Source organism: Acanthochromis polyacanthus, chromosome 19 (assembly GCF_021347895.1).
Source record: "Acanthochromis polyacanthus isolate Apoly-LR-REF ecotype Palm Island chromosome 19, KAUST_Apoly_ChrSc, whole genome shotgun sequence".
NCBI lineage: Eukaryota > Metazoa > Chordata > Actinopteri > Pomacentridae > Acanthochromis > Acanthochromis polyacanthus.
This window is the reverse complement of record NC_067131.1, coordinates 13,792,023-13,815,292: the sequence shown is the minus strand read 5'-3', so window position 1 is coordinate 13,815,292 and position 23,270 is coordinate 13,792,023. Positions and strand designations below refer to the sequence as shown.

At 40.3% G+C, this 23,270-nt stretch overlaps 1 protein-coding gene across 1 annotated transcript in view; it reads right to left on the bottom strand.

Annotated features, from left to right (window-relative positions):
* Positions 1-23,270, bottom strand: part of kcnc3b (potassium voltage-gated channel, Shaw-related subfamily, member 3b) — a 56,545-nt gene that overhangs the window by 16,008 nt on the left and 17,267 nt on the right. Inside the window, 4 exon segments of the mRNA XM_022219895.2 lie at positions 6,416-6,544; positions 7,536-7,730; positions 10,058-10,441; positions 10,444-11,038. Coding sequence (XP_022075587.2) covers positions 6,423-6,544; positions 7,536-7,730; positions 10,058-10,441; positions 10,444-11,038 — 1,296 coding nt within the window. The 3' untranslated portion in view covers positions 6,416-6,422.

Here is a 23,270-nt window from a genome sequence, read left to right as displayed (position 1 = left end):
CCGTTCAGCCCAGCTAACTTTAAATGCAGACTTTTGCGTTCTTTAGAGAATCCAGTTAAGGCCAATGGTTCATTATTTGGAAATTTTTATTTGAGACATGAAGAATGAAGCGATTTTCGTGAAGCAAAAATGATTTTAAGCCTGGGTTTAATTCAGAACAGAACAGCACATCACAGAGTTCAAAGACTGTCAGAACCTTGGTGATCCAATGATTCTCTTTGTTTTGCTGTTTGACAAAATTGTGAACATAACATGCCTTCAAACCCAGTGGCAAGTTCTGAGGTTCAGAGGGTTAATGCAGGAGTATTTAGACACTACCACTTGTCTTATGTTCACTTCACACTACTTTTAAGTAACAATGATAATTAGCCAACAGATTCTTGTAAGTTGCAAGAAAAGTTGATTTTGATTTAATTGTGAAATGTCTTTATACGTATATTATTTGTGAGAAGCAAAAATCAGCATGCAGCATGGCAGCTGTGAAAGAATACACACTGCTCATGTGGTAAGAAGACTGAAAACACTGTTTCATATGTATCATGATCTCTGACCAAAAGCAAAAGGTGGTCTGTGTCTAGTATACAAGTCTAGCTTTACAGCTGTTGGGTTGAACAAATGTTCTTTATTTGGTCCTTTTTAATATAGCATTTGAAGATTTGTAACACTTGCCAATGGAATATCAGTAAAATATGGGGGGGGAAGAGAAAATAAGGTTCTCCTTTGTTGACAAGATGAAAAGTGAAAGTGATGGAGGACAATGAGGATCAGGCGGTAAAGTGGTTCTGTTGATTCTGACGATTGTTTGGGTTGTTGCTCTGCAGTCAAAACCTGGTTGATACTAGTTTGCTGTTGCTAATATAACAGAGTCGAATTCAAGAATCCTCAATAACAGCAATACAATAAAAATGCTAATAGAGTTAATCGTGTCTCAGCCACTGCAGTCTGTCCCAGTCTGCTCTGCTCTCTGTGACTATCTGCTGTATTTACAACAACATCAACAGGGGCTTTGAGCTCTGGGAGTCTTCGTCTGGGGAAATGATGAGTCTGGCTGTCACTGTATTCAGTGATGACATAATTCCTTCCCAAAGTCACACTTAATTTACACTATGGAGGGAGCATGTACCTACCTAGAGTCAGACTTTAGTTACACTTGCACTGCAGTGGCGGCCTGGGGATGGGATGGAGAATGAGTGTTAATCACAGGAGGAGGAGGCGGTTATGTGGAGGGGAGACACGAAGGAACAGAGAAAGAACTGCAAATATCGCAGCCAGACTGTTTACCAAGGAAATAATCATGTCAAATTAAACCGATCGACTCAAAATAGCAGCCTTGTATGCACTGTATGCATGGAGGAGGCAGAGAACAACTTGGCCGCCTCCGTTTCTTACTGCACATATGTCCTGTAATTTCATGAGGGCGTGCTTGCTATGGGTTTGCTGACTGTTCAGTTTCTATTCTTAGCATGGCCTCATACTGTATCATTCCTACATGGGATCAATTGCCTGTTAAAGATGGTGTGATCTCCTGTTAACCATAATTAGATGCATCAATCGCTACACAACCATTACTGAAACCACAACGCGTGCATACAGTACATACAGTACCTGGCGCGTCTTTTGGGGAAACGGGATGACATGCAACTGTATCCCGCATCCTCTTGTTAGCAGTATGTTGGTCACGCAGAATGCTTCGGCTGTTATCATTAAAGCTCAAAGACACTTAATATTTTATGTCTTTACCCGTCATACATATATGTAAATATTTATCACAGGTGCATATACATATACTGTATGCTTATACATGCCATGTATTATTTCTTTTATATGGTAAAAATCTGGCGCAGACAGAATATTTGCAGAGTTGTGATGATATTAAGACACACAGTGATATTATTACACACGGTACAACATGCATGACAATGTAGAACAGCTTTAACATACTGTGTACACACGAAAAGACTGACAAGTGTTACTACAGAAAACGTGTTTTTACACAAATTACCTCACATTAGAGAGCTTTAAAGGACGAAATTTGGTATGCAGTATTTGGTTTTAGCTTCTACAATAGTGCTATGCAGAAAAAAATATGCTTGTTGTAGTGGCTGGTAAGTGATTACCAGGTAACTTTTTGGGCTGGTCACTATCAGAATTATTAACAGAGTCAATAAATGATACTGAAATTACATTTTCAGGCATTTTTATCAGTTTATGATATGGTGGGAGTTGATAAATAAAGCATTATACATAAAAAATGCTCAAATTATAGGTGAATTCTATATTAAATAATAACCTTTTTGTCACATATGTACTTGAGAATGTCCTTAACCAGTGAGATCTGCACCACTTCCATGTTAATTTCACTGTTTTTTGGCCGTTATCATTCCAATTTATCGAAAACAGATATCAAGTGATGGTAAAAATTCAAATGGGAACACAGGAGGAACATAGGGGAAGTCGAAACACAAAACAAAACAGAACACGGCTTTACGAAAACTCAAAGACATGAAGAGAAAACAGACCATAATCACAAACAACAGCAAAAAACAATAACTTGAAATAAATATAACTTAACCCTATGCACAGGAAAACCACAAAGCATTCACAATACAACACAAAGAAACAAATCTCTACAAAAAAATCGCTGCAAAATACTCCACAAAAAAGCACTTAATGGAAGACACCATGTTAGAAACATAAATAAGCACAAAAAACAAGACAAAAACATCACATATAGTGAGAGGAGAGTGTAGAGGGAGAGAGACAATAGAAAGGGAACCCAACAGTGACTGAGATCCTTGAGGGAGGTCTGCAGGAGTGATTTGGAGTGAGCAATCAAAGGAGTGATTGACCGTTTGACCTTTGTGAGCCATGCATACAGCATTTGGGCGCGTTGGAAGTCAAATGGCCAACAATCAAAAAGAAAAGGCTGAAAGGCTAAGAACATAAGTTGGCAAAGACATCTTAACCACAAAATGAAGCACACAAGAATGAGTTTTACACAGCGTCACAATCCCTCTTTAAAAACAAGGAGAGCATTTAGAATCAGCGGAGATGCTGGCTGATAGAAATGTAGCTTGTTTAATCGCTTTTTCTTGATTGTTAACCCTCCTGTTGTCTTCATTTATGGACACCAAAAAATATTGATTCCTTGTCTCAAAAAAATCCAAAAATTCAGCTGAAAAATTCCAAAAATTTCAGAAAATCTGCAATACCTTTAAGAAGAAAATTCTAATAATTCCTTAAAAGTTTCCCTTAAAAGTTTTCTTTCAAAAAAAAAAAATCCCCCAAATTTGGCAAGAAAATTCTTGTAAATATTTTTTAAAAATACAAGAAAAATCTTCAAAAAAATCCTAAAAATATCTAAAGTGACTACATATATATCAGTAAAACTTCAAATATTTTCTTTAAGAACATTCACAAAAAATCAACCAAAATCAATTGTGAATGTTCTTAAGAAACATTTTTTTTTAGCATTTCTTTTTTCTGCCTGAAAATGTTCGAATCAAATGTTGCAAATGTGGAAATCAGAAATTTCACTGTGAAAATATATATTTTTTCACATTTTCAAACTTTAAAACAGGTCAATTTTGACCCGCAGGACAACACAAGGGTTAATCATGTCATATATCCAAGTTTTTACATGCAGCCACCCTTTAATGTCGGTGGACCTGGACAGCTGATTTGTCTGTCACAGGGCCGTACATGCACGACCTTCACATTAAATCCTAGAGAATCAAGTTTCAGAGAAAACAAGAACCAGATCATATTTCCAGTGCACAAGCTTCAACATGTTAACACAGAAAAATTTTATAAATCACCAGTGCACAACTTTCTCCAGCAGTTATTTTCCTCAATCGACTCCTGATTTGCTTTAAAGAGGGATTTTTTTTTTTGGTAGTGCTTAAATTGCAGTTTATACATCAGAACCATTTAAAACTGTAGCGATGTCAGCGACTTCTACGTGAAAGGCTTGGACAGCTCGAGGCTTGCTTACCTTAGACAGCACGTAGCCACTTTTCAGTCAAATCTGTCATAGCGTTTGTCTGTCTGTCTGGTCAGTAAGTGTTTCAGTCACCGAGTGCAGCCTTTTATTCCGTTTGATTTCTATCCAGGTCTCCACAGTGCAAATACAAAAGGGTCCTGAACTTTTGGACTACACTAGGCACTGAAAGCACAGTTACAAGGTCTAGGGAATAGTATTTCAGATCCAATACACGCTCGTAGCACTGCATTTGGTAAATCAGCATAGTTTAACTGATTTATAAGTCTCGTTAAATTGGTTTTATTGAATGCGTTTGCTTGTTTTCAGCGTGCTATGTTTCCCGAGGTACTATCCCTTGACATAGATGGCTCCACTGACCCCAGTAACCCTGGGCCTTGGTAAGATGATGCACAACACTGACTTTTGTGAAGCTATTACTTCATTTTTACACGAAATGCAACATATGTACATGTAATCATGTTTTGTGCCCGGAAAAATGTGGCATATCCTCCTGAGAACCGAGGAGAAAAAGTATCTTTCAATCTAACTTTTTTGTGATTTCCTGCCTTTTTGGAGGTAAAACGACAACTCACAATTTAGAATTTTATAAAAATATTTTCATTTTAAAGACACTCGAACAATTTTAGCATTAAAACATGAACAGCAACACTTTGAAATTAGAATAGGCCGACAAGAAAGCAAAAACGTCAATCCATTTTCTAATGAAATTGTAAGAAACTAAATTAAATAACAACAGTGTAAAAATGTAAGTGGTTCAATAAAACATAGTAATAAACAACTATTTATTTATTGCATTATGTTCAATATGTTTATCACCCCACAAAGAAAAATGTTTTGGAGCAGAAATTTGAATGTAAGCAAACAACTAGCATGCTAGTTAGCTATTAGCTAACCCCATTAAATCGTTCTCACGTCAACAACAGCTGACAGTCATTACGTGGCTATTATTTTTCCTGATAAAAAGTTTAGCTAAACTCTGACCCCAACTTATAATTCCTTACATGTTAATAAACAAGAAACTATATGATTACAATAGGTAAAACAACAATATCCTAACAATACTTGACTTAACATTTCTCTTTTCCTGGCATTTTGCTACCGTCTCCATGTTGTCTCAGCATGAAAACTAAGTTCCTGTCATCTCACCCAGTAATTTAAGATATCATTGGAAAGGCCAGGATGTCCTCTATTGAGCACATTAGAATTTAGTAGGGTAGCTCAAATGAGTCAAAAGATATAGATCAAAAACAAATGTCCAGTATAGAGAACATAAATGAATGGCCCCGGTCTCTGGAGGATATAAGGAATAAATGCCACTGTGAGGCCTGTGACTACATGTACATATACGAGTATATATAAAAAGAGCATTGTTTGTTTGTAGCACAACATTTCTGAATTGCAGCGTGCACTTTCGTTTGCCAAGGTGGAGGTCCGTGGGGTAGGGAACAACATGAATAAACACACAGTAGAAGGGAGGAACCAAACTGAAGCCACACACGACAACACAAACACAACACTCAGACGGCATTGAGAGGACAGAGACACAGTGTATAACATGTAAGAATGAAAAAGCCCACATACACACGCGTGATATGACACAACCTGAAGAGAGAGACAACAACAACACAGAGGCACATCAGACAACAACGTGACCCGCTGTTCCCGTTCATTCTTCTTCAGTGTATGCTTTATTAGTTATTGACACAGGACACAACATCTGGGTTACTTTCACTTGAGCTGCTGGATGTGTTAGCATGTTTGCGTTACCCCCATTTGGATCCATTCGTGAGTGTTTGCATGTTTAAAGCTCTCACACAGACACACTCACACACGTGTGCACTCTACTTATTATCAGTGTATATCACAGAGCAATCCCATTTTCTCTGCAGAATTCTTTCTTTTTAAACATCTTGCACATTGAGATTGTCGCTGAGATTACAAAGTTAGGATAAAGCACATTTTTATGCAGGTAGGATATTGGGCTGAGGTTAGGTTTTCTTGTATGAAATACCTGAAAAATCAAATGATGAGCGCCAAAATGCCACCCAAAGTGTAATATTCACTTGTAAGTACTGCGTAACCTTAGCTCAACTGTTTGCATCAGCCTCCTAATGTATTATTTAAGACTGACAGCAGACTTCCCACACTTTCAGACACAAAATCCTTACAGGTGAAACTCCATAGAACATTTAGACACAACACTGTGAAAATATTAGTGTATCTGTGAAGTCATACATACTATGTGCAGCTGCATCTGTGATAAAGTGGGTGCTATACTCCCGTGGCACAGTTTGTGCATTTGCAAAACATGCTAAATTATGGACAGCCAGATCAAAAATTTCTGGATGTTTTCAGTCAAAAGTTGACTAAGCTATGGGCTCCGTTATGCTTTTCACTTGTTTTCAGTGTTACCTCTGGGCTATGGTTTGATCCAGGAGGAGGTGGAGTTTGCATTGAGGTCCTGCTGTAACAGAGACCCTTCCATCTTATACCAATCCTCAGTCAGAGGGGAGTCTGGGCTGGGTGCCAGGGCTGCAGCCTCTAGTTTGTTGTCAACAAGGGGGTGTCGAAAAGTTTGGAGGGAGTGTGAAGGAGTGTTTCGGTGCAGGTTGGCGGCAGTGGTGGTGGTTGGATTGCAGTAGTAAATGAATCAAGGTGTCAGGTTTTCACGAGCATGATGATAATGCACATGGGGCAAAAAGAAAGAAAAAATAAAAGGAGGGAGGAGGAGTTATGATGGAGCACAAAAGGAAAAGAAAACCGGGAAATATGAGGCCGTTTGGTTTAAAGATGGAGCAGCGGGAACAGGGAGCCGGGAGGGAGAATGGGAGGAGGGGTTAGGAAAGGGAAAAGTCATCAAAGGGGAAGGGGGGGGGGGGGGGAGGGAAGAAAGAAAAGGATAACGCAAGGCAGGAGAGAACGAGAAAGAGAAACAGACAGGGAGAAACAGAAGTGACGAGAAGTAAATTAATGCATGGTCAACTGTCTGAGTCCAGAAGACAGAGAAAGACAGAGATCGTTTTTGAGCATGAATGAATGTGACACTATGGGACAGAGATTCACAGACACCATGGAAAGATGGAAGACGTGACTGAGGCAGTGTGAAGAGAAAGCAAAAAGGAGAGACGAAGAGGGACAGAAAATCTTGTCTGACAGAAGGAAATCAAACATGATACCAAGCAGCGATGGAAACACAGACAACATGAATGTGAAGAGGTGGAAACAAAGAGAGCAGAGCAGAAGAGCTATATGGTGTATATGCATGTGTTGTAGCTGCATGACTGTGTTTTGCTGTTTTTCCGTGATTGCAGTTTTTTTACTATCTACAGCTGAGCTCTTCAATCCAACCCATCTTTCCTAAATGTTCTGATCTTGCAGAGGTAAAGTAGCCTATATGTGCTTTATCTGCTGCACGCTGGACGTCTACATGTTCATATACGTTTACAGCATATTGTGCCTGGCATCTCGCTGTGTGGATCTGTTTACGTAAGATGTGCGTGTTTGCATATCCGTCACCCGGTGTGAAACATACCTTTCCGCACATTCCCATCTGTGGCACGGAATTCCCTGGTGTTCAGTAGGAAGCAGGCTCGGTCCTGCTGGTAGCGTTCCCGGGTCGGCCCCCGCCCGATGGGGCTCCTCTCGTCTGGGCTCAGCACCTGGTCGATGGTGGGGCAGTCCTCGTTAGCCAAGGCGGCCGAGGCTGCGTCACCGTTCTGCTTGGAATCTAGAAACGGCGAAGAAAAGGGAAAAGCAAACACAAGGAAATTACTGTCTGAGGAACCCACTGAGAAGAGCATCTCGTGTGTCGACTTTATTGAAAATGTACATATTTCATTCATCAATGGGGTGAAAATAAGTCACATTTCCTACTGCAGGTTGGCAATTTGAAGTCTGTCAGTAGTTTTACTATAACAATAAATTGAATTATTAAACATAATATCAATTCGAGCTGCAACTTTTAATTGATTGTCAGTTATTAAACTGTCAACTATATCAATAACTGAATATAGTCTGAGTAATTTTTAAGAAAAAAGCCTAAATTGTGTAATTCTAGCTTCCTAATTTATTTTATATACCTTTCGGTTATTTTGAGCTAAACAGTTAATTTTCAAATACTTAACCCTTCTGTTGTCCTCATTTACAGGCACCAAAAAATATTGTTTCTTTGTCTGAAAAAAAAAAATCCAAAAATTCAGCAAAAAATTCCCCAAATTTCTGAAAATTTGCAAAACATTCAGGAAGAAAATTCCAGTTATTCCTTAAAAGTTTCCCTGAAAAGCTTTATTCGCTGGATTTTGGTTGTTTTTTTGGTGAATGTTCTTAAAGAAACATTTTTAACATTTCTTTTTTTTCCACTAAAAAGTGTTCAAAAATTTCCCAAAAATGTTGAAAATGTGGACATCAGAAGTTTCACTGTATAGATATATTTCTTTTTCAGATTTTCAAACTTTAAATCGGGTCAATTTTGACCTGCAGGACAACACGAGGATTAAAGTATTGGAAGCAAAGTTGTGGATTTATCCAAAGACTACAGCTGTATTTGGCATAAACACTGTGTTAGAATAGTCTTTAGTAATTTGCATAATGTGGTATTACTTGTCATGCCTGCACAGAAGAATAATTTTGTGTGTTTAAACTGTGAAACCTCTTCACCTTGAACTGTATTTTGGGTTTTTGTGAAACATGATTACAACTGCAAGGTTCAAGATTCCTTTGTTTTTGGGACTAGTGCTCCAATATCAATCAGTAATTAGCTATTTTGATAACTGAGTAATTTTTCAAAGAAAATTCCTGATTCCATCATCTCCAATTTGACGATTCTCTTTTTCTTGTCTCCTCTATGGCAGTTAATTGAATGTTTTTGAGCTGTGAACCAAACAAGATATTTTAGGGCATCATCTCAGCCTTTAGGACACAATGATTGGCATTTTTTATGAGGAAGCGGCATTTTATAGACCAAACAACTAACTGAATAAAAGAGAAAAAAAACAATTAACTGATAATTAAAATAAGTATTAGTTGCAGCCCATGTACCATGTTAACTTTAAACTTAATGGTGAAGTTAGTGTTGAAATACATTGTCAGTTAATGTTAATATAGATTTTTTAAATTCATATATACAGTATATATGTATCTATGGTAAAATAGTCAAAGAATCAATCTAGCATACTGTCAAACAGCTAACATTAATGAGTGATTGAGAATGACTGCAGTCACCCACATGATGCTAAAATCTGTTACCCAGCATAATGTGTTGTTCTTCTTTCTGCTGCAACAAAATGATGAAGACAAGTCTTGGAGCTGGTTGTCAAAACTTTGACTAATACCACTTCCTGCTAAAAAGGAGAAAAAAAACCCTACTAACACAGCCTACAAAAAGGCTGGAAGAAAGCCAAGCAGACAAGATGTAGTAAAAGCACTGATGAAACCAATATTTTCTGGCTCACTGATGACTAAGCCGGTAAAGTACTGCATTAAAGATGCATTATTGTTGCATGTGACTGACGCCTGCAGCTGCAGCACGTAAAAAGCAAACAAAGAGCCAAATTACCTCCCGATCCCACAGTTAATGCCAGAGAGGGAAAATGTGTAGTCAGCCCAAACCGAGATGCATTAAGCTGTTTTAATAGATAATTGAGGTCATTTTCCTTCCGTAGTGTTTGTTCCTCGCTGACAGATGGGAGCCTTAAGGCAACTCTGAACCTACCAGTTGATCATAAATTACACATGAGTTCTGATGGGCCAGCGATTTCTCCAGGGTGGCTCCAGAATCAACTACGCATCACTTCTTGATAATACGCCTACTTCTTTATCTTGACTCTTTGGCTCTTAATTCTCCATTAGACCTCTGGAATCATCATTAAAGACGAAAGCTGCTCTCAGTATGCTGCTATAATTGCCAGAAGCCTGTTAGTCAGTTTTAAATCATTCCCAGTGAGTACTTATCTGTAAATTTTGACACTTGGATACATAAACTTATTTGCAGATTTGTTTTCCTGCTGCTAAAAGATCATATCTGTGCACAGAATAAGGGAACTGAACATCTCTCACCTCTGTTGATCTCTATTATTTCTTCTTGGGCGAGAGGACAGTCACCCCCTATGCCTCCAGACCCCATCACTCCACCTAAGACATTTCCCAAGATCCTCTGCGGTGATGCGGTTGCCATTGCTAGGGCGTCTGGCTTGCAGTAGTTGGGGGACCCTGGTTGTGGTGCTCGGGGGATATGTTTGTTCTTCTTTTTGGGCAGCTTTTGTTTGGCCATGGCCAGGGAGTAGTACATGCCGAAGTTGTTGACAATGACAGGTACAGGCATAGCAATGGTTAGCACACCAGCCAAGGCACACAGCGCACCCACCAGCATCCCTGACCACGTCTCCGGGTACATGTCTCCGTAACCCAGCGTGGTCATGGTCACCACGGCCCACCAAAACCAATGGGGATGTTCTTGAAGTTGGTGTGGGCGCTGGCAGTCGGGTCATCTGGGTCTGCGCCAATTCGTTCAGCATAATAGATCATAGTGGCGAAGATGAGGACGCCGAGAGCTAAGAAGATGATGAGCAGGAGGAATTCGTTGGTGCTGGCGCGAAGGGTGTGGCCGAGGACACGGAGACCCACGAAGTGGCGAGTGAGCTTGAAGATTCGGAGGATACGGACGAATCGGACAACACGGAGGAACCCCAGGACATCCTTGGCAGCTTTGGAGGACAGACCGCTCAGGCCAACCTCCAGGTAGAAGGGCAGGATGGCGACAAAGTCGATGATGTTGAGGGTACTTTTGAAGAATTCAAGCTTGTCTGGGCAGAAGGTGACTCGCAACAAGACCTCGATGGTGAACCAGATGACGCAGACGCCCTCCACATACGTCAACCAGCTGTCGGTCACCACCTCGTATACGATCTCCTCGCGGGTCAGGTTGCCCACCGTGACGTTCTCTGTCTTGTTGAGGATGGTGTTGAAGGCCTCGTGCGTCTCCATGCAGAAAGTGGAGATGGAGATGAGGATGAAGAATAGAGAGCCGAATGCCACATACTGGAAGATAGAAAGAAACCAGCAAACAGAAAATAAAATCAGGAGGAGAAAGCAAATGGGTTCAAAAATAGTCAGTCACAAATCAAGAAAACTCAGGAAGGTAAAGGCAAAATAGGAAAGCATGAGGAAAGATGACAACATTTTTGAACTACGAAACCTCAAAGCAGCAGAGCAGAGAAACAACCAGTGTACATATAAGCCTTTTATTGTTGTCAAACCAAACAAATGATGCAAATACTAACTCTGGTGGACACACTGCTGAGATTTACTCTATGTTCATCGATTCTAAATTTTATGTGCATGAAATAAAATAAAGTGCTGTTTTATAACAAACCAGATGGCGAGTGAACGTTGCCTTAAAAGGACAATTGTCCTGACTAAAGTATATGAGTCATAAATAACTGTGTTCAACAGTGATGCCAAAAAAGAAAGATATACTCTCAGTAAATGGCAGAGCGTGTGCCATCAGGAAATGATGGCGTACTGTGATTAAAAGTTTTAAGAATATCTCTTTATAATAATGTGTATCATAGTCAATGTTTTTTGTCTTTAATGTACATCTTTTTACACTTAAAATGAACAAATACTACATTTAGAAGAACAACTCAATTTTCAATCACCCAACATCTCCTTCATATCAGATTCTTACCCAAAAAACAAACCTAAAGCCAGTTCCACCTGGACCCAAAACACATTTGTATTAGAGTTTGGACTTCAGGTGACCTCTGATATTGCTAAGAAACTACAATGACAGCCCACAGACACTTCACCAGCCAGTTAAGTTGCAGTTCACATCCATCTCCTCTCCTGTTCATGATTTACAGGATTAAATAATGATCAGAAAAGTGTTTTTTAAAGACTGACTATTATGATTTTACAGTGACCTTTAGGACATAAAATGAAATCACTTGCTCATTTTATCATATTTATGTGAAATGTGGTCCTATTTACAGTAAGACTGCTTGGGTTATGAGCAAAATGTCCTTTTGTGAGGCCACAGTGACATTTGATCTTTGACCACTAAATTCCAATCAGCTCATCTTCAAGTTCAAGTGAACGTTTGTGCCTGAATAAATTTCTTGCAGGTGTTAGCGATATCACAAGACAGAGAGATATATAATTGCTCCCACTGTCATCAACAGTGCAGAGATATTAAAAGACAAAAAGGAGTTCAAATTGAAATGCATTAATGCAACTGAAAACTGCAAAAGAAAGTGTGTAAAAGTGAGTAAAAAGCGAATTATATCACTAATTTGTTTTATTTTGCGAGGGAGAACACGAGACAGGACAGAAGAATGGAAAAGAAAAGAAGCTGAAGGGACAGGATAAATAAATAACTGATCATCTGTATGCTGTAATCCTGTAAACAAGCGAGTAATCCCACATTGTATTCCCATAGTTCATTGTGATTTCTGTGTTGTAAAAGTGGTAAAACAAGAGTTTCATTGCAACTGTTTACAGATCAGAATAAAAATCAGGCCTTGCAAACGAACAGTTGGCTGATGTCAGCTATTTTGAGATCTTAATTTTGATACAGTTTTTGCATTGAGATTGCACAAAATCATTTCCTACCAGTACACTTGACCAGTGATCCAAGTCCGTTACATTAGCCCTCAGTCAGCCATCACATCATCTGATTCACTGTGTTTAAAATGGACTTTTTATAATGTTGAGCATACTTAAAGTAATGGAAGCAAAGTTGTGGATTTATCCCAAGATTAAGGCTGTATTTGGATTAACTGCACAAATCAAATCAATCTCTGTCAGCATACTATTTAACAAATGTAGTATTATGTGCCATGCCTTTGCAGTACTGCACTGCAAAGTATGAAGCGTCTTGACCTTGAATTGCATTTGAGGTTTTAGCAAGGTTTAAGATGCCTTAATTCTTGTGACTAAAAGCTGCGTTTAATAATTAGATTTTCAAGAAAAATCCGAATTCTTGCTTCCTAAAAATGCGTATTTTCTATTTTCTTTTCTCCTCCATGACAGTAAACTGAATATCTTTGAGTTGTGGACAAAACAAGACAGATGAGATCATCATCTTTGGCTTCGGGAATCACAATATCAATGTTTTTTCCTATTTTCTTTCATTGTCCAGACCAAACAACTTGTCAATTAATCAAAAAAAAAAATCTTGAGAATGTTAAACTGCAAATTAAAATGTTTCAATTACACTTCTTGGTAATATTGCAGCGGTACACTTTCTATAAGCGGCATTCTTTCTGTGCTACAGTATCTCACTGCTCAATGTTTGCTTGTTTGTTTCTAAAATGTTGTCCTTGGGGTAACTTTTCCTGGGCGGGAAGAAGAGAAATGAAGTCGCCACATTGTCCCACTGCAGAGATCTCTGTTTTCTCACTGAGTTTATTTTTCAGCTTTGCTTGTTTTTTTCATTACTCAGAGGCAATTTTCTTAACATTGCCCATCTGTGTCATCTGCGAGCAGCAGTATATGTACCCGGCTTATTATTCCACTGTAGCCCATTCAATTGTCAGTGAATCAATGACAGTAGCGTGCTAACACCAGTGTGCGAGGGGCCTCTGCACAGCCTCCCTCTGTTGCGGTCCATTCCCACAAGCCGTGCAGTGTATTTATAGATGCAGTATACTTTGTGCTTTATCAAATAAATAATAAAACACAGACATGGCCTGAAGAGCAAGAGAGAAAGGTAATTCATACTTGAGTGGAGCCCATATATATAAGAAGCCTGAGTGCCCTCGCTGTATTGTGCGTGTCACCATGTATTTTCGACATTATGCACTTATGCAATATCAAGAGCAACATACTTATAAGAGGAGGCCTGCATAACTAAGGAAATGGGGGAAACCAGTTTCGGTTATTTTTCTTGAAAGGTCTCGCTTCTGTCTCCCCCTTTTTTCTTTGAATTGGAAATTGGATGAGAGCCTACACATATTTCCTCTAAGTGCCTTCATGACAGAAACAGACTTAAGACTCTGAGCCACTGTATTTATTGAGGATATTAGCGGACAAGTATTCAGACAAAAAAAGTGACCGTCCAGGAAAAGTCAGCGCAAGTCAGCATCCATTGTCTGGTTTTGAATTTGTAGAAGGTTTCGTAGTAGGTGAAGAAAATTGCTTTGCAGAGAAAGTGCAGGAACATGAAGGTTTGAGCGGATCAAGAATCACATTTTTACCAGCTTTACTACCTTAGTTTGCCGGTGAACAACATCAGGCTTGTTCCAGCTTTTCTGCTTTTCTCCCAACCATCCACCCTCCTTCTCTTCCCTCTCTGGCCTTTTTCCCCTCCTCTTTTCATTCTCCCCCTCTCTCCTCTCCATCCCTACCTCTTTTCTCCTCTGCTATACTTCTCACTAGTCGGTGTCTGACCTACTTTCTCAGATTGCTGCAGTGCTCTCCTCCTCTGTATCGTGAAAACACACTCACACTGAGGTTCTCAATCATCCTCCTACCTCTCTACCCCCATACCAGCCTCCTTCTCCCCCCTCCATCCACATGTCCCAAGGAGGCAGGATAACACCAGCAGGACCAGCTCAGGATGCTCCTTTATTGTCTAAACACCAGAAAGTCTTCACATTTACAAATCAGGGCAACGAGGAGAGCTTTGCCCTCAAGTGTTATGCTCTTATTTCAACTCTTACTGTTGTCATTATTCCTTACGATGACATCAACGATGTCGGTGATATAATAACGGTTAGACAGAGATGAGCAGCTCCAGTGTGGTAAAAAAGTGTGAAATCTGCCCTCAAAGGGAGTTTTTTTTTTTCCCCTTTCTCCCTGCTGTCTCTTACACGTGTACAAACACAACAGAGCGCAAAGAGAAAAATAGCGGCGAAAAACTGCGGCAACATCACATCTTCTATGTAGGCTACACAGGTGGAGACACAGGAGGGGGTGGACAGGTGGGAGGGAGACCAGACGATGTGGATCCATGCGTAGAGAAGCACAAAGGAAAAACCAGGGGAAAAAAAGTTGAAGCAGTCCACTGGAAAGGACAGCGTATGATACAAGTGAGATGGGGTGAGGGCCGAATGCCAAAACAGCTAGAGCGATTCAGAATTTGACTGAGGAAAGTATTCCGAGCCAAGATTCGCTCGGTTCAACTCGGCGAAAGGTAGCCGCGGTGATCTGGATGCGATGCGACTGCGATGTCGTGGACAGAGGAGCTTAAAAAGACAAGGAAGAGGACAAGAAAGTATGACAGGAATGAGAGGGGGAGGAAGAGTGAGGCGGCAAAGAAAGAGAAGTAAACATGTCAAGACGCTGAGGGCTAATAATAAATGACAGGACTCAGCCATAAAAGCAGCTTCTGTCAACCGGAGGGACAGACGGAGTTCTGTATTTTTCAAACATGTTCGTCCAATAAAAATGATCCTTTATGTAAAAGCAGTTTAACCCCTTGAACCCTAAGTAGATTATAAGATTTTTTTTTTCCCTGTCACATTTTCACTCGCTACAGGTTCTTCTTCATTAAAATATAAAGTCCTGAACCTCTACGGAAACAGCACATCCACGGCTACAAGTGGAGAGGACTCTAATTGTTTTCTGTGCAGTATGACACAGTCATAATGCCATAAATCATTATTTTACTGCTTACATTTCTAATTTGCTTCCATACTTGTCTCCAATCTGCTCTGTGTAAACACAGCCTGCAGTTCAGCCAAAAAGTCTCAGAGTTTCTGTCAAGTAACAGTTGTATCAGCAGAGTCAATAATAGCTTCACAGTTGCACCAAGGAGTGCAGAATTTTTTGTTTATTACAGAATCTGGTGAGAGCAAACGGTTTGTATTTAGCAAATTATTAAATGAGACATGTAGAGACAAAATAGTTTTGAGTAAATATAAATGATTTGGTAAAGATTTGCAACGTTGCAGTGAGTCACAGGGGAAACATCCAGAGATTGTTTCTGTTTATGGTGTCTTTGTAACTTTCGAGTTTCTTCTTCTTTTACAAAATCTGGTTAAAGCAACTTATATAATTTGGGTAAATTCTAAAATAATACATCTATGAATACATAAATGCAGGAGGTTTTTGGTGTCACAAGATTAAACAAATGAATCTGACTTAGAGCTTCATTGGGTGAAATGTATTCTCAGTGCCATCTACACACTGATACAACAAATGTAATATATAGTATAAAATACTCATTAACAGCTGTATTTTGAGTTTTCATCTTAAGATGTTCAACATGATATTATTTTTTTATTTAATTTTGCTTTACTAAATGCGTATGTAGACCTGCCAGTGCTGAAACACTGAAAGAAACTTTTTAAGGCTGAATTAACACTTTATCATGAGATTAATGCAGTGAAAATAATGTTCAGCACACTGATGATTATGTCACTGAAAATTAAGTTCAGCAGCAGTTAAGCAAATCAGTTTGCATCATTTCAACACACATGCAAAAGTTTTTTGCGTCTTGTTGAGATACTTTGTATTCATTTATGTTTGCACTAAATAAAGTCTTCTTGCAACCAAGAAACCTCCAGGCAATGAAAGGTGAAGTGAAACCCAAACAGCTGTTGATACAGTCACCTCAGTGACAATTATACATACAGGAAAAGGAGCTGATCACATAGAAATAGTATGAGATAATAAAAATAATAGATAAATGAGACAATAAATAGATAAATGTGCATTTGTGTTTACAATATGATACCCCTCAGACATTACTGAATCAATAAAGGTGAGAATCTTTGGTGATCCCACACTTTGACTAATGCCATGACTTGATTCCAAAGTAATTCTTCGTTCAAAAATAGGATTTGACCTCGGGGCCAATGAAGGAGACCAATAACCGATATTTACAATTGCAGTAGGAATGTAAAATTTTGGTTTAAACGTTTAGAATAATGTGAAACCAACAGTCGCTGCACAGTCTCAGGCCGTATCCCGGCCTGAAACTGGGATCTTTCTGCTTGGAGTTTGCATGTCCGGGTTTTCTTCAGGTACTCCAGCTTCCTCCCACAGTCGAAAAACATGCTGAGGTTAATTAGTGATTCTTAATTGCCTGTAGGTGTGAATGTGAGAGTGACTGTCTCTATGTGTAGTCCTGTGATAGACTGGCGACCTGTCCAGGGTGTCCCCTGCCTTCACTCTAAGTTAGCTGGGATAGACTCCATGACTTCTGTTAACCTCTATTCAAAACTATTATTGATTAAATTAAACATAAAGGTCCTCTATATTTTAAATCCAGACCAGTGACTCCTGTCCTTTGCCCACTGTGGAGCAAATTAAACATTAACTGCTGTTGATGAAGGTTATTGCCTTTAAAAGAAAAGAAAAGCATGAGTTTATTATTTCTTATTTTTTAGTTCATATGAAAGAATCTTATGGCTTTCTTCATGTAAAAACATATTTCTTCTCCTAACTAGAGTTATGAAGTGTTGCAGTGGTTGTCACAGCTGCAGTTTAATGCTTCATCCAGTGTCAGCAGTTGGTAAGGTATCAAGTTTGACCAACATATTTTTGCTTTGTCTTGCAAAGTTGATAACTACGAAGTCATTGTACTCAACATGCACCTAAACATTTGTCTTTTTGGGCGATTACTCCAGTATATATGCAGCTCTACACTGTCCAGATGCTGCACCGTGTGAATTCCGCCTTCTCCCTGCCAGAAACAAAACATTATTAACTATTATTATTGCAAAAATAGAATACTAATTTACTTATGGATCCATCTGGGGTTGCAAAGATCACACCCACACCGAAACAATTTATTCTAAACATTCTGTCCTTTCTTGTTTGGCTGGTACAGTGCAAACACAGCAAGCGCACAAGAGGTTTGTGATGCTCTTCCATTTGCACATTCACCCACTGTCCCTAAATTTTACTTAGGTGTAGGTTGTTTCTACTGTAACTGAAATGCAAAATGTGTTTCTAAACAGTGAAGAGCCAGTCAGTACAGTGAAAGCTCAACCCCACGATAACGGCTGAATATATTCGATAAAAAACAAATATACAGTCAGGCCTGAGTGTTATTGCTGGGTGCAGCTCTAATGTACACTACTTTAATGCCATTAATTGCACCATGATTAGTTAAAAGCCACAATCCAACGTTGCTACTGCTAAGACAAAGGCTCAATCGTGGTTTCGGTAATTAAATCGAATAATAATTCAAGACTGCACAGTACAGTGAATTACACTGTAGATCTGAGCATCAAATCAATACTGATCAATCCATCACAGCAGCCAGTCTTTTTAAATACACAGCGGCAGAGCTTTCCAGTCCGTGAGGAGGGACGGAGGGAAAACAGCTCCTATTGTTTGAGCCTGAAAAACGCCGCTCATCAAACCCGCATGCAGCACGCAGGTGTGGATGCGTCTACTGTATGCGCATACATCTGTTAGCGTAAGTGGCTGGCATGAGAGCGCGTGTGGACATGACTCACAATGCGAGCGAGACAAACAGCCGATGGGCACAGGAGGTGCGTGTGCACTGATCGCAGATAGTGAGCGGTAGCTGCATGAGCACTGCATCGAAGTGATGGAGAGGGACGAGCGGAGGGAGAAAGAAAGAGGTGGAGGAAAGACGATAAAAGGAGGAGTAGCAATCTGCCACTTCACACTTATTTATCTCCTCGGGCACTTTGTCTCTGCTCCGTTCCCCCTCCATCCACCGCAGCATGGAGGTGTGTGTTCTGCTCTGAACAGCCATGTTAATGCCCTGAATATTCCATTTGGAGGCACGCTTTCATGCTGTGGGAAGCATAATGTGCTGAATTCCCCACAGTAAAGCTTCCATGTGTGACACCTGCAGCCCAGTGACCTTCAAGGTCCAATAGAGTCCCCCTCCTCACTCTCTAGCCTCTCAAATTAGATTTGGAAAGATCATCAACATAAATTTAAAAGAGTCAGAGTCGGAGATGGGGAGAGAAAAAGAAGGAGAGAGAGAGGGAGAGGCGAATCAAAAAGACTGCAAAAGGAAGTTGATGATAGAGAGCATTGGTTGTATTTCGATGGATGAATGAATGAAGAGTGAAGGAATGAAAAGACGAGCAGAGGAAAGAAGACAACGATGTCAGATCTCACCAATCAAGAGGGTGAGGGAGAGCAGGGCGTCGGAGAGTGAGATGTGCAATAAAAAAAGACAGAAGAAGAGAGGAGGAGGTGTTGGGAGAGCATGAATGTAAGTGATATAACCAAGGAGAGATTGTCGGGGCTGATATTAGCCCTACAGGCATTTTTGCATGCACGGCGGTGCGCTGCGCTCTTCCTTAACGGGACCCTAGTGGCGCTGTGTTTACTGCGGCACCATCCAGAAGAGCTTTATCATTACAGTATTACCACAGCCCTGCCTGGCTCTCTGTCACCATGACAACCACTGCGTTAGCCTCTGCTTTCAGGCACCAAGGACAAGACTAAGCCAAATACTGCTCCTACAGCTGGAGTGAAGGGGCTGAATACAGAGGAGCCGCAGCCAAATTGTGATCACTCGGTCCAGCTGCTGATTGGTCAACGAGAGATTGTAATTTGTCAGGTCAAGAGCGAGTGACCTTGACAGAGATACATAAAGACATGTAAAAGAGTCGGCGTCTAATTAGCGACGGCTTTAGTTCCAGCGACGGTGTTTTTTGATCAGCGTTAGTATGACGAACTGCGAGCGCTACGGCGGTACGTATGTGGAGTCTTTCCCAGAAGGCGAAGCAAATGTGCAACCAGTGACTGCAGAGTCAGCAATGATAAGGAGACATTGAAGGATGATCTGAAATCTGCACATGAATGAGGCATGAAAAATGAACATTTAAACAACGTGGAATACAGAGCGTTCTCTTGAAGGGCGACCCGAGCGGTGCTTTAGAGCGGGATCGGGTGATTAATCTATTATCTTAGGTGAATGACTGTAGCCATCAGTCAGAAAGTTCCATTGTAACCACTCGGTGTGCAGCATGGGTTTAACCTTGGCCGGGCTGCACAGGAATAGCCTTCACTTGTGTCATCATCATCACTGCATATTGATGGTAAAATTGAAGGTTTTGCTGCTTAAGATTACACCAAAACTGAACCCTTCTTAACAAAACAAGAGACAAGAAGCACAACTAAAATGTCAAGAGAGAGAGAGAGAGAAATAGAGTTGCCTTCAGGGACATGGTTTGTGAAATGGACAAGCAGTAAAAGTGTGCATAAAGGCAGAGAGGAGCGCTGAAAAGATGTCTTTCACTTTTTTGAGTGTTGTATTTTTGTGTGCGCTAAATTATGAATCAGTGGCTTTTAGCCGTTCATGACCCTCACCCTTGAGGCTTCTTCATGCGAGTTCACGTTATGAAAGCACGGACAACGAAATGCGTCTGACGATGTTAACACAACAGCTACGCCATTTTGTTTCAAATCGGCTAAATGTCACACAGAGCAGCTTCAAAAGGCAGGTTGTCTTTAAAGAAAATCGCCAATGACTAATTAAGAAAAAAATCAGATTTCAGATTTTGAAGTCTGCTGTCATGTGGGGTTCAATGTAAAAACTAGACCAAATCTAAGCCTAAAATCATAATTTTTTATGAAAATGACTTTTTTCTACATGCCTCAATTCACCAAAGACTAACCATTTCCTCTAGTCAGATTCTGTTTGAAATTTAAAAAAATAATAATCTGCACCCCTCCATGCAACCATGAAGCCGTAAATGACTCACCAGCAAATTCTTGAACTTTCTGGTTGAAATGGGTTGAATTGGTTGTGTATAAAAAGAGCAAATAGGAAATAAATACAGAAAAAAACAAAAATGCAAGCAGTAGCACATTTATAGTATGTCGGGCCGGCAATTTTTCTCCCAGTTTTGGTAACACCTGTGGGCCCAAAATGTCTAATCTAGTTGTTGATATTTCTATAAAATAGGCCACTAAATAAAAGTTGGCTTACGATTTGTACTGTACTTTGTTATACTACACAGAAGACATTTTTGAGTTCTCTCTCCTTCTAGCCATGGTTGTGCTGTTTCCATAGAGGTGTACGGCTTTATGTTGCAGTAAAAAATGAGAGCACAGTGAGTAAAAATGTGACAGAAATTGCCTCGGGTTGACAGGGTTAAAGCTACTCTTAAATCTGTACTGTAAATAGGAAACCATTGCCAGCAGCCCGTTAGTTTAGCCTAGAAGAAGCACAGGCAGTAAATAGTACAGCGGGAACATTAACATAGCACAAAATTAACATTTCATTCTGTCAATTAAAAATCAATTACTCAATCGATCATGGTCTAATCGATCAACTTAGGGAGCTTAGTGTTGGCTGGTTTGTATTTCACTGATCTGGTGGCGCCTCGCCTCATTTCAAAGATGGGATCCATGACGGCTGATAATGACAGACTGACAACAGGCAGAAAATAGGAGCAGAAAGCTTCATTCCTCTCAGACCTTCATGTCTCGCACAAATGAGCCACCGCTGTGTCTCAAGAAATGCAATCAACATCGGCATGGCGACACCGTTGTCCGAACCGGGACGGGCGGTTAAACAGAAGATTGCGAATTCTGCTAGGGGTCATCCGGCACCCAACACGGGACACTGCGGAATTTGAAGGGCATGAGAGGTGAGGCATGACAACGACTGGGACTGGTAGAAGTAGATGTGGGATGGGCAGGAGAAGGACGTACAAGAATAGCCGCATGTGTTGCATGATTGCATACGTGCAAAAAAAAGAGACAAAAATGGCCCCATAGACAGACATGAGGCTCATCAAGCACCTGAATGCAGGAGGACACAAAGGAGGAGGAATGTTGGAGGTTGGCGCGAGGTGCTGAGATATAATTAGCTTTGGCTCTGGGTAATCCTTGCGTATACTTTATTTCATGAGAAACACTGACTCTCTGAGGTCAGCGCTCTTGGAAGTGATCCTGGCAAAATTTCAATCACAAAGCAGACTTGTGTTTTAGAGATTCCCCGAATGACTCAACTCGCTGACATGATACAGTTAGATTGGAAAGCTTTCTCACACACACACACACACACACACACACACACACACTCTGCTCTCCAGCCGTCACGTCACAGTGTCGTATTAAGCTCTGCAGCATTCAGGTCCCCTCCATTTCATTCCCACTGCAGTCCTGACAAACATTTCTGAAGACAAACAAACACTGTGTGGAGGTGAGTGAACTGTACATACGTTTGTTATTTATCACCTGTATTTGGTTCACATTACAGCAGCATACGTGTGCAGCTTCAGTCTTTCCCAGCCAATCTCCTCTTTTCCTCAGCTCCTCATCCCTTTTCTCCATCCATCCTTTCTCCCTCCGTGCTTCTGTTCCTGTCCATAATCTACCTCATTACAATGTCATAAATAAGAAATTTAAACGTTCTGACACATTCCCATCCAAATCCGCTCCCAAATGAGACCGCCACACACTTCTCCAGATCATATTTCTGCTTAAAGTGGTCATCGGCTTATACATGCACTCTGCCTCCACTCTGCTGCCACTTGGACAGGAGGGACGATCACAAGGAAGCAGATGGTCACACAGGAATCGTCCCAGTAACGCCCTCCAATGTCATTTTCCAAGGGAGTGAGCAGAGATCCAGTTTGACTGTTTAAGTGCCACATAATGACGTGTGGCCAATGGTGCATAGACGCTCGAGCCGAACCGATACATCTAATTTTATCGGCCTGCGATGATACATCGACATTGGCGTAATCGTTTTCAGATATGCACCAACATGAAAACTTATTTTTTATTTGATCTAATGCAGAAAAGGACGCTTGGAGTAATTTAGAAATGATGTCACCACAGTTTGTCCAACAGAGCAGCTCAGACTCCATTGGTTACAATACTGCAGCACATGCAGCAGAGTATGTATCACAGCAGTGGAGATGGTGGTGAGGAGCGGAGTGGTGACTTCACCCCATTTTACTCTTTTTCAATATAACTTTAAGAGAATGCATCTAAGAGAATATTTGCAAATATATAGATATCAGAAATTTGCACTCCCATTCAAATACTCATTAAACTCTACATGTACAATGCATGAGCTAACATGCTAATTATCAAGAGATGACTTCTGATACATATGATTTGTTCAGTGCACTACAAAAGATATTTGACAATCAGTTACACCTTGAACTCCTTTTTTCAGATAAGTACGCCAATGTCAAACTGGACTCAACCTCTCAAATGTGAATATTGGTTGTTTGTTTCACTCTTTATCCACAGGATATCAAATCTCTTTGGGTTTTGGCCTGGGGGTCAGAAAATTAAACATTCACTTGAGCTCTGGGAATTTTCAGAGAACATTTATGATTGTTAACTGACATGCAAATTTCCCCTT